Source organism: Artemia sp. Qi Xiang Cuo, chromosome 6, assembly GCF_049724085.1.
Source record: "Artemia sp. Qi Xiang Cuo chromosome 6, ASM4972408v1, whole genome shotgun sequence".
Taxonomy (NCBI): Eukaryota; Metazoa; Arthropoda; class Branchiopoda; order Anostraca; family Artemiidae; genus Artemia; species Artemia sp. Qi Xiang Cuo.
Genome location: NC_142799.1, coordinates 51,831,804 through 51,844,567, shown reverse-complemented (window position 1 = coordinate 51,844,567; position 12,764 = coordinate 51,831,804). Strand labels below are relative to the sequence as shown.

The following is a 12,764-nucleotide window of genomic DNA, read 5'->3' as shown; positions in this document are numbered from 1 at the left end:
GAGCTTTGGGGGGCCGTTTTATCTCTAAAGGCATAGTTATTGGACCATTCAACAATGCTGAACAAAATGGCTATCTCAAAATTTTGATCAAACTACTTTGGAGTAAAAAAGGGCATGGGAGGGGGGCTAGCTGCCCTCCAATCTTATTGGTTACTTAAAGGGGGCACTAGAACTTTTAATTTCCGTTCTAATTAGCTCTCTCGCGATCTTCTAGAATCTAGACCCACTGGTTCGATAAGATTATTTATCTCTCTTTTGGCAAAAAATGCAAAATTCCACATTTTTGAAGATGGGGGCTTCAAATCTCTACAGTAGGGTTCTCTGATACGCTGAATCTGTTGGTGTGATTATCATTAACAAGTATTGATTTTTTAGGGGGTGTTTCCCCTTTTTTTGGAAATTAGGCAAATTTTCTCAGACTCGTAGCTTTCGACAAGTGATGCTAAACTAATAAATATTATATTTTAAACTAGTACAATAAGTCGATTCTTTGATATATCTACTGATATCCAAGTTCCGTTTTTTAGAGTTTCGGTTACTATTAAGCCGTGTCACTCCTTACTTACAGTTCGTTACTACGAACTGTTTCATTTATTCATAGTGAAACTAACATACAATGAATATACTGTACTAATCCCAATAAGGCCTCATTGGCCTGTAAAGGAAGGGGAAGACATACGATTCATTTAAGCATTAAGTCAGAGTAATAAAAGAAAGTGGATTATAAAAATCATAACCTCACTCAGCAAAAGAAATAAAATAATAGAAAGAAAAAAATTAAATAGATTCCAAACAACCCTACACAAAAAAGGAAAAAAACACATAAGAAGACAAAAATTTTAACAATTTTTTGAGCAAGCGGAAAGAATGATTCGGCCGTCATGTTTCATACAACATGACTTGCGTTTACAGGATTGAAGTATGATCTTTCGGAGGGAGTAAAAAAAAAATTCAATGTGATTTGTATTACACGAAAATGAAAATTAATTTGATCAGAGGGGAAAAGAAGGCGGAACACCGAGGGGCCAAGGGAGGTCACCGTGAAGCTGAGAAAAAGTAAAACATGCACTCGAAAGAATAAATGGTGTAGATGCATTTTGTAGATATAACATCCATAATCTGCTAAACAGTAGGACTAGTTTTTGTTCGTTTTAAGTTTCTACTACGCTCTTTACTTCCGTAAGATAGCTCTTTTTAAATTATTTTTTGTTTTTTGTTAAGTTTTGTTAATATGCACGATAAACTTTACAGAAAGATCTTTGGGATAACTCCAGAGGGGGATATCGTAAACATCCGTTTAAGGGTCGTAAATCATGGAGATTAAATGGTACTCTTTTTATACTTTACATCCCTTTTGAGCATATGATTGTATGCTCAGTAGCTTTTAAATGAGCACTAATCATCTCTCCACAATCTTCCAATATCCTACTAGCCCTGATGAAAAAAAGACGGAAAAAGGATATACATCATTCCTACCCTTGTAAAAAAAAAAAAACAATTTCTCTTGTTTTTCGTATTGGGGAGGGGGCTCAAAACTTACAATATAGGGCTTTAAACCATGCAAAATCGATTGACCATCTTAGGATCCCTATTCTCTGGCATTTTAGCCCTCTTGGGACAAAAATTGATGTTTTATGGCAGAAAACAGCGGTTTGCTGCGTTGGGAAATCTTTATTACTTAAAGAAGGCACTAGATATTATGATTCACGTTCAAATGAACCGTTTCCCAACATTTTGAGAGCATTGGTTTGATACAATTGCCCTTGGGAAAAAAGAGACACATCAGTGCTACCTATTGAACAACACTTTTTTTTTTTTTTGTTCATGAAGGACTGTAAGTCTCCATTTTTTGTTTTTGACCAAGATGATTCTACTGCGCTTTTTTTTTATATGCCATCATTTTTGAGGGGATTCAAGCTCTTATTCAGAGTTCACGAGAGTTTGTTTTCGTAGTAAACTTCTACTGTAAAGTTAAACCTATATAATAGTTATTATTGCTGATCACCTTAAAAAAATCTCTGTTCGTTTGAGGTTTCATTTGTCCATTCATTGTAATTTCTCTTCGTTTTATGCTTGACTTGTTAGATGACCTTGTCTCTTTTCGATATAGATTCAAAATCACTCTTAAATTTACTTTAAAAAACTAAATTGCAAAAATCATCACTTCAGGTCAGTTTCACAAAGGGCTCGTATATTTGTCACTGTTTACCTCCTTTTAAATCCCCTCCGTTCAAATGTTTACGAAACACAGTGGATTAATGAAATTTTTAATCTATGTATTGTATTTACCTTTCAGTAAAGGGTAAACGACACTCTGGCCTTGTGGGTATGGGGGCTTAAGGGGTGACAGCACATGGTTTATTTTTGTTATTTATTTTGTTTTGTTTTGTGTTTTCCTTTATTTGCTATCATCATTTGTGATTGTTTGGGCTTCGTATCTTAATAATTGACAATTTCTGCTTCTTTTAGTGGAACCATTTGTATAAGCTAATTTCTACTCACTCTGAGTTTAAGCTCGCTCTTTATTTTTCATTAAAAAGGTTTAGCCTTATTATATTTAATGATTTGCAGAAAATGATCCATGGAAAAATATACAGAAAAGTTATATATTTGTTGCCACTTTTGAGAAGCGATTTATTGATAGATGATCATTCGTGCACACAAGGGAAGAGGGTATAAGGAACTACTGGGTCTAAGAATAGCTCGAACACCCAGGAAGTATGACATATTCCGGTATAAAAATCTGCTTTCTGAATTGGACCCCCTTCCCCATAAGAAAAATCTTAAAATTGACTTACTTAATCATCAAATAGTTATAACCTTACCTCCACGTTGTTGGTCAGAAGAAGTCTTCCCCCCGCCCACGAAGTTAAGGGGTGCTAAGATTGCCCCCAAGAATTGCAAGAATTTTGGCTTGAATCCTACTTTTTTGTTGTTGAGGTCTTCTGACAGAATCAATTCATTATCTAATATAAACATCTTTAAGTTTCGGCTGCTCGCACCTACAATAATATTTTTGTTTCTTTTTAGAAGAGTGAATTGCCCCGTAAGAAAAAGACGAAAAAGGTGAAGAAAGTCACCAAAGACCATTTTGAAGAGGATTATCTTGAGCCTTCTAAAAAGAAAAAATTGAAAAACAAGAAAGAGCCGGAGGATGTCCCTCAGGAAAATGCTAGCAACCTAACACACAATGTAAGTGGCTTTTCTTATATATACGTGTATCGCTACAAAGCAGAGATTTTTAAGCGTTGTGCCGCGGCACACTGTTGTACTGGCTGCTCCTCCTAAGTCTGCCGCGGAATTTTGTGAATGTGTAAGTGTTTAAAAGTTTTCCATATGCTTTGGATGAAATTATTGATGGTTAGCTTATTGCAAGCTGTTTTATTCTTCAATATTTAGTCAGATTAACGACAATTTTACCTTAGTTAATTTAATTTAATTAGCTTGGTGCTGTGCAAACTATTGGTGAGTTGTTTAAGACCAACTTTTAGTGCAAGTCTAAATTGAGCGTGCTTTTGGCACTTTACGATTGATAGTTTCCAACCTCAGTTGAGTATTGTTTCAAATTTTTCTGTAAAAGGTGTGTTTTTTTTGTTTGACGTTTCACTCTGGGTAAATTCCATTAAAGAAAAAAAACTTCGTGACTAACGTGAATCTACAAATGAACAAGCTCTGGTACTAAAAGGGTAGTTAGAGTTCGAATCTTCTTGGTATGTTGATGTTAATAATCAAATTTTGTGTTATTCGTGGGAAGAGACTGTCAAATGAATCAAAAGTACCAAGTAAGTTACAAAAATATTTCGTTTCTAAATTTCCACTCCTGTAAGATAAAGAGCTAATCTTGTAAGATTCAAGTGTATTTTCATTTTTGAAGCACATCTTGCAATTGTATGTGCTCCACGGTGTGGCGCTTGTAGACAAAAACATGGATTTAGAAAGACTACTCTTGACATTAAAGTATGTGTTGCTCTAATTGTTACGTGGAATTTTTTATAACATTTTCCGATTTTTATTCATGTTGATAAGACCGAAAAAAGATGTATTAATGATCGTATTTTGACTCTACAAATAAAACGAAATAAAAATACAGAAAACGGGTGTAATATTTAAAATAAGACGGTTGAAGATAACCAAAAAGACCTTTTTTTCACTAATAATAATAACATTCCGAATAGTTCGGCTTCACATCCGAAAGTCTTTATCAACGGGGTAAAACAGCTACAACAAACTAATCTAAATTTAGTAAAAAAAATTTCCACAGTCTTATTTGAAACATTATACCCGTTTTTCTATATTTTCATCTCGTTTTATTTGTAAATGTTAAGGCAGTGTGGTATATAAGAGTCGTCCTAGCCAGGTGGATGGTGTGCTGGATTTGAAATCATTTGTCCGAAGGGCGAGAGTTCGATTCCTGGTGCCGGCAGTTATTTGGTTAGGGTCAGTGGCGTGACTCTGTTAGCTCAGCTAAAGTCGACCCAGCTCTAAATGGGTGCCTGGAGAAAGCTGGTGAAGGTAAAGGGGAAGGGTGTGCAAAAAGCACAGGATGACTTACCCCCATCCCCCACTGTACTTCCTGGCTGAAGGGCCTTGAGGCGGAGGTCAGCACCGCCGGTTCATACTTTAAGAAGTTTAGTTCTGTACCCAGTGTAATATAAGAGATTGTTGTTGTATTTTCACTCTAATCCCATTTTTATCCAAATTTTAGCTTTTGTCAGCTGACATGAAGATTTTGGGTAAAATTATGGCGATTAGCGACTTGCACCTATTAGTGAGTTTACCTGGAAGAATCGTTGGAAAGGTTCCAATAACAAATGTATCCACACCTTACACTGAAGCTTTGAAGAATATTACTAATGAAGTTGAAGCTACCAGGATGAGGGATCAGGTAAGAAATTAATTTCGTTTGATCCTTCTTTGATTTATTTTGGTTCATATCGCCTTCCCTGCCCTTGACATCTCAAATTTTTACCATTTCACTTTTTCCCTGTAATTTTCGTTTTTTTAAAATTCCATCCCCCTCCCCTTTCTTACCAAATTATCTCACTGTGTATGCGGCAAGAATCTGAGTCATGTCTAATCTCTATTTCTCTTATTTGTGCCCAATCAGTAAATGAACCCACTTCAAAGGTGTTTCCGTATTTGGAAGCGTTCCTGAAACTCTTCTTTCTCATGGGCAGTGGAAGCCTCTCCTTCCTTGCTTGGATGATTTCAGTGGAGTCATGGAATCACTATTATTGTATCAGCAGAAATGTCAGAAACAGAACGATGCTGAAAGAATTATATCAGGGAATTTGTTTGCAAACGTCAAATGAACATTTTATAGTATTTAGTACTGACTGTCTTGCTACCTCTTCTAGGAGTATATTTGTGATCCATCCATTGAAAAAATATAACAGTGTTATCTTAAAATTCGTTGGTTCTGTCACGCATTTGGTCTAGCGAGTCTGATTGGGTTTTGCCAATGCTGGTGGACCTTTAATTTTTGGGCTTAAAAAAATTCTGTTTGGTTTTGTTTCAATTAAGCGCTTCGTAGGACACTTGAAGTTTGCATTTTTTTATGATCTTCAGGTAATTTTCTTGGATTTCTGGACACTTTTCAAAAAAGTATCAAAAAGATATTGTTACCCCCCCCCCTTGCACCCGAAGAAAAAATATCCTGTGCACATGCCTGCATCAATCCATATTTCTGAGCTGTTGAACTTGCTGAGAAGAAGACATATGTGTGCAGTCACAGGGCAGGTCCATAAGTTTCACAAATGATAAGGTTTCTTTTTTTCCTCCATAACCTTGGGGTCAAATCTATATGAAATTTCACTTAGAAAGCCAATCCATTGATCAGAGGACGGATGACAGTGTAGCCAAACTGTCAGTCTCTCTTGATAGATACTTTTCTGTGAGAAAATACATTGGATGTGTCGCTATATCAGCTTTTTCTATAAGGCTTTCTGTAGCAAAACTCGTAACTTACCGTTATGATCTTTGGTAAATTCTTATCCTCTATCTGATCCTGTTTTAAGCTTCGGCTTTGGCTATACTCATTTGGTACGCATTGGCTTTCCAAGCAGACTTTCTTTAAGGTCTATGTTCCTTGTGCAAGTATACTCTCCTATGGTTTTAATGCATCAACTAAAGACGAGAATTTTGGTGTGACTCCAAAATTGAGATTCAGTTCTATTTGTGTACAAAAATAAATTTTTGAAATTGAATTTACAAGGTTTTTTAGGTTAAAAATTGGTTGAAAATCATTGAAAAAATGATGGTTTTCCTATCTTTAAAGCAAGTTTAGATCTTCTATTAGAAAATGTCTAAGAAATAAGTTAATTCTGGCTTGATGAATGGATAGGTCTGGAGTTAATGGATCCAATGATATAAGTATATTCCACTTTTGGTGCAAGTTACAGCTGCAAGCTTGTCACTAAATCGCTTGTTTAGAGGGAACATATGCCTTAAGAATTCAAAGAAAATGAGCGAGGTAAAAGAAGCTTTAAGAGACCTTCAGAATTTTATATTTGAGCTAATTTCTGAAAATTCCATTCATCTTGCTCTAGTACTTTCCTTAAAATTTCCTAGAGGTTTGTCCGAAATGCGATGTTTTCCCTATAAATCACCCGAATCTTCACGGTCCTGCTTATCTTTTACCCCTTTGTGGGCTATTTAGCCCAAACTATTTCCTTTTTTGAGCATATGCCTCACTCTAACGTATATTTTAGCTTGGGGTAGGTTGAATTGACGCATCTGGCCCTTAGTTATGCGCACTGAAATTTCCTGAAATAAAACTGCTAGTTTTCACAATTAAGATAGAAAATAGGTATAAACATTAATGAACAATTATGTTTATAGGACTTTATAGGACTGTGCATTCATCCAATGAAAACGATCTTGTTCAAAGGATTACTTTATATTTTCTAGGTAATAAAAGATCTTGGAGGTATGTTTAAGATTGGGCAGTCAGTTGTTGTTAATGTCGTTCAGCCTAAGGCAGACGAGAAACTGAGCGTCGAACTTTCTTTGGATCCAAAAGATGTGAATACGAATATACCTAGCTCTCACGTCACCGAACGTAAAGTAAGTTCCCTTCTTTTCATTTCATTAATTGAAAAAAAAACTTACAAAAAAGTATATTTAAGAAAAGTGTGAGGGATAATATATTATACATGAAAAAAGTAGAAATAAAGTCATAATAGATTATACCTAAAACGAACAGAAATGACTATGAATGAACAAATGTAACCTTAAAAAGTGATTAAACTAGAACTCTATTTTTCAACGACCCCCTCTCAAGTTTCTGTGACCACTCCTTCCATACGCAGTGACGAAAAAAAAGATGACTCATGGGAGACACTTAGCTGTTTGGTAAGGTAAAGGTATTGGCTGTGGAGTAAAAAAGAAAATATGTTTCTTTAGCACTAAAACTGTTTGAATATACAATTCTTTATCTATTTTCGCCTGAAACTTTAGCATGTCTTTTGAGTAATCTATAAGATTTTTTAAAATCGTATTCTATATTATTTAGTTTTATTTTGAAAAATACTGCTGAAACTATCTGATATTATACGAATGGTTCAGGAAAACTCGTCCTTTATTTAAGTCGTCTATTGATATTGATAACACTTTCGAGAATTTAATATATACTTCCCTGTTTTGTTTCAATTTTGTGCTGCACAATTACTCTTAATAAAAAAAAAATGGATTTGAAATTGTTATATTTACGAAAATTGATTGAACAAACAAAAATAATGGAACTTATTAAAAGTCTATCGCTTTCAGTTATATGTATTTAATGGATACTTTCCGGTTTCCCTCAAATGTTTAAATTTCCTTTCACGATAAGAGACTTTGAAAGCAGTTTAGATGTTGACTGTTATGTTGAGGAAAGTTTTTCATCCAAAAACACTTTTTGTATTTTTTAGTTGCGGGAATTTCAGTAGTGGCGCTTCGAGGAAGTTAGTCCCTATAATCGCTTAGAGTAAGTCTTTCCAAAAACATAGGATTATATCTTAGATTCCATTTGGCAAACCCATGTACCTATAGTTCATTACACGAAGCAATTTAGTTTTCGCTAAGCAAAAAATGAATTTCAGGTTTGTAAATGACAATCTGCAGTAGACTCCGCAGAAAATTTTGAGAGTTTGAGAAATGTCCCCATGCTAACAGGGCTAGTTTACTAATCAAATATATTTGCATAAAAGTATTAATTTTCTGTAACTATGGAATGATTGTTTTCGAAGATGTTTAACCGTGTCAAGGTTTGTTTGAATCCTAACATTTATCTCTAAAGGTAAAGACAAGAAATTATTTGGCGTGTTGAAACTTACAATTTTGTCAGCCCTTGCGTCAGATTTAGGATATAAATGAAAAATAGTAAATACGTGATATTTGGGGAGAGGGGTATGGAACTGATCGCTCCATCTCCTGAGTCAGTGTTCTCCTTTTATTTAAGTTTTTACTGGCATAATCAGCCAAGAGATACCAAAATTTTGTTTTAAGCAATGTAGGGAATTAGGTTTTACTGCAGACCATTCAAACTTAGATGACAGTTTTTACTTTTTCAATTGACTTACGTAATGTGCTACCGTCTAGCTATCTCGCGTAAAACTACATACTTAAATATGAAAATTCAGTTGCCATTATTTGCCAAATTAGGTTCATCATAAATTGATATAAATAAAATATTTTTATTGATGTTCCGTATTTTCGTTTTTGACTATCAGATTGTGGATTTCCATAACCAAGTGTAAATTTCCGTAATCCAACTTGGTGTCGAATCTAGCGCAAAGAGTATGGGAGTGGAGACAACAAAACTAGCAAAAGAGCAAAAAAGAGGGGCATAAATCGATTTTTTTTTCACAGAAATACGGATTTAATTACTTTTGGAACATGGTAATTATGATCTAGATCAACTTTCAAACGATTTAGGTTTATTTTGCTGAAATTTAGCTTAAAATCATTTCAAGCAATGTTAAATTGTGGAAGGGATTAATACTATTACTACTACTAACAACTCACCGCAGCACCAAGCCACCTGAGGCCAACACAGCTACGCGCGCTCTTCTTTCATCCCCATCTATTCACAGCTTCCCTTTTTACACCCTCCCACGAAGTTCCCATTTCCATTAAATCTTTCTTTATGACGTCCTCCCACCCCAGACGAGGGCGATCTGCTTTCCGTTTAGCCCTAGACGGTTGGCTGAAAAGAACAATCTTCGTCAATCTGTCATCCTTCATCCGCAAAGCCTGCCCCAGCCATCTCAACCTTTCTTTCATAGCCCTAGAGAGTGGTATTGAACCACATTTTTCGTACAGCCTATTGTTTGAAATGCGGTCAGTCAGCCGGGTACCCAAAACAACAAGGGATTAAACAACAAGGGATGACAAGGGATTAATCCTTGTCAGGTAATAGTTTAATCCATAACTATCTCAAAATAAATGGGACTTCCTGGGAGGGTGTAAAGAGGGAGGCTTTGAATAGATTGGAATGGAGGAGGAGCGTGCGTAGCTGTGTTGGCCTCAGGTGGCTTAGCGCTGCGGTGAATTGTTAGTAGTATTGGAAAACTACTTCAGCATCTTATTATAAATTCGATCAAAATACAAAGTTCGATGTGACAACTAAAGATGTGTTTTAATGTAAAAATTTCTTTTTTTTTTTTTTTTTTTTTATTAGCTTGAACCAAATGTTGATATTTAACGTAGAAAGATTCAAGATTTCCTGCGTTACAATGTAAATATTAGAGCAAGTTTTCCTGTGAAAATGGCTTTTTTTTCAATTATACCCAAATCTTTAAATGGAATGCCTTTTAATGAGCTTCTTAGAAGACAGCAAAATTAGTATAACTAATTATTGTATAATTTCATGATTATGTTTTGCTCCTTAATAGCTCTACTTATGGATTTTCTAATTATTTTTAGTAATATAACCCTGTTGTAGCACAGTGGATTGATGCTCTGCTTGGCAATACAGGGCCCAGGGTTCCATCCTCGCCGCAGCAAGGTTGGGCGAAGAGCTTGCTACTTGTTCCTGTAAAAAAGACCCAGCAACTAATACGTTGATTCGACGCCCTTTGTGCCAGCAACAGCTCTGGAGGATCTTTGTATTCTTCTTCTTTTTACTAATTTGCTGGCACTTTCCACAAGCACTATATAAAATGAGCCCATAACGTTTATGACGCCTTATATGTTTTTTATGTAAGGGTGACAAGCTTGCTACTTGTCCCTGTAAAAAAGAACCAGCAACTGAAACGTTGATTCGACGTCCTTTGTGCCAGCAATGGCTCTGAAGGATCTTTCTGTTCTTCTTCTTCTTTTTACTATTTTGCTTGTATTCTAGATTTTAGTTGGTGCTATTCAAAGTATTGAAGACCATGGCTATGTTGTTGATTTGGGCATTAGAAACGCAAGAGCATTTCTTGGAAAAACTGACACACCTTTAGAAGAAGATGATTCTTATGGTATTCTCATATTCTCATTTGTACTGTTACATGTATTTTTTCATGTCTATTAAATGGTAGCCACTTAAAAAGAACTAAAATATAATATGATATAAATTAAGTGGTTAATTGTTTTATAATTAACCTGTCATGATATTTAAATATATTAATAAAAATATTATATTTAATTTATATAAATTAACCAGTTTTTGGAATAAGAATGATGCCTCAAAATACACTTTTCAGAAAACGAAAAAAGAAAAAAATTTGCCGATTTAAAAAAAACGTTACATTGCGCGTCTTGTCTTACTTTTTGCGTTTCCTAAAAAATTTCAGTTTGAAATTATTACCGATACTTATTGACAATAGTTCATTATCCAGACTTGTTGATAATAATTTCGCCCGAAGTTTTGAGCAGATATTAGACTTGACCAGTAAAAGAATCGCGCACCTGAAATTCGAATTTAGTTATGATGTCCAAATTGTGTATTTTGTCCTTTTTTTTCAAGGATTATTTCGTTTTAAAGAGTCTAACTTCTGCAGTCTTTATCAAAAGATTGCAGAATCTTTATCATTCTGCAAAGCTTTTTATCAATCAACCTCTGGCTTGATTGATGACTATGACATTGCGTTTTGTAAAGCTGCATGTAATTCTTGCTTTGAGCCAAAAAGGCTGACTTTTGCTTGTCCTTGAGCTAGAACATATGGTGAGTGAGTTTAAGTGCTGTTTTGTAGTTTATGAACTATCTGAATTTGTGTCGCCAATCCTTGAATCTTTTTGTTATCTGAATTTGTGTCACCAAATCTAGAAGTGCTTAAGATGTGTGATGGTTCCTTGGACCCATCGCCAAAGCATTTTCTGTGAATAATTTATAGGTTTAAATTGAGATCCAAAAGAGGAGCATATTCTCGGGTTTTCAAAAGTACTGCCATCTACTTGTACAAACCATATCTGTTTGTGATATCTGCTAATTTTTTATTTCATTTTCTGAGTTTTGGTAGAAGAATGGTACCATATATGCCTCCTAGGCTTTTTGTACTTCTACCGTGGCTAAAGAATTTTGAAGTTTTCCTTTGCTTCTTTCGCACCCACAGCAAGAAAATTAAGTTTTCAACTAAGAGGGTTACAGATTTCTTTTTAATGTTTGTTGCTACTCCTTGAAGAGCTGATGAGAATATGCATTGAACTAGTTTTTTGTGTAAAAACTCATTCATGGGATATAATATTTGGAAAGTTTTGACAGGTTTACAACTTTTTGTGGTGTATATTGGGAGAAAAATTGGATAATGACTACTCGTAGGCAAGCTAAATCTCGATTCGCTGCAAGAACAAAGTGGAGGCAAAAATGGGGCTCATGGCCCGTCAAACTTCCTCCCTCCCCCTCCCGCTCCTCCAATTGTCAACTTCTCAGCAGAAAAATAGATATGTCGCACCTTATTTGAGCTTGAACTACTAAAGATTTTTAGTTGGTATGATTAGAGAAATAGAGTGAGTAATAGACTCTTCAAAACTTTCACTCACCCTTCCACTGCTATTTTTTTGCCAAAAGGAAGGAATTTTGCACATTTAAAAAAAAAACTAGAATCGTGCAAAGATTTTCAATCTTATTTGGGGAATGTAATGAGTCCATGGACCTCCTTGGCTCCTCCCCTCACAACTAACTGTTTCATGGAAAATTAGACATATTGCACCTTTTGAAGTGGAATCACGCAATAATTCTCAATAGGTATCGATGGAAGTACAAAATGGGCCCTTAGCCTCGTTCAATATCCCTTCCCCACCACCTGCTATTCCATTTTATAGTAGAATGATAGACATGTTTCACCTTCTTTCAGCCGGAACCAAATAAGGATTTTCAATATTTATGATTTCAGAACTAAAGTGGGACTGCTGATCGTTCAACACCGCCAAACCGTCTTATCTCCAACTGCCATGCGGAATGTTAGGCATGAAGGATCTTTAAATTGAAAACGGGCCATGATTTCCAATCTGCATGATTTGATGTATAAAGTGGACCTTTAACCCCCCCCCTCACCGCCAGTATTTTAATAAAAATTCGCATGCTATGTTCTGTTTAAAACGCAACCTTACACGAATTTTCAACTTATATGATCTCAGGCACAAAGGAGGCCCCTGGTTCGTCCATGAACAGCTTTTATCCTCAACTTTGGCGGCAGGAGCTTTTTTTTCATTGGTCGGCTTTAAATTTATGAGACAAGTACTTTGGCTCAATGGAACACGAAAATGATGATTTTAAAGGCTTACTCTCCTTCTTCGACTTTTAATCCGCCTGAAACATACGGAACGAGTAATTTTGAGTCAAGGGACCTGAGCGAATA

General features: G+C 35.3%; 1 protein-coding gene across 1 annotated transcript in view; it reads left to right on the top strand.

Annotated features, from left to right (window-relative positions):
• LOC148951356 (uncharacterized) overlaps positions 1-12,764 on the top strand; it is a 117,410-nt gene that overhangs the window by 44,220 nt on the left and 60,426 nt on the right. Inside the window, exons 3-6 of the mRNA XM_089091076.1 lie at positions 3,031-3,192; positions 4,706-4,885; positions 6,910-7,065; positions 10,325-10,445. Coding sequence (XP_088947202.1) covers positions 3,031-3,192; positions 4,706-4,885; positions 6,910-7,065; positions 10,325-10,445 — 619 coding nt within the window. The remainder of the gene's footprint in view (positions 1-3,030; positions 3,193-4,705; positions 4,886-6,909; positions 7,066-10,324; positions 10,446-12,764) is intronic.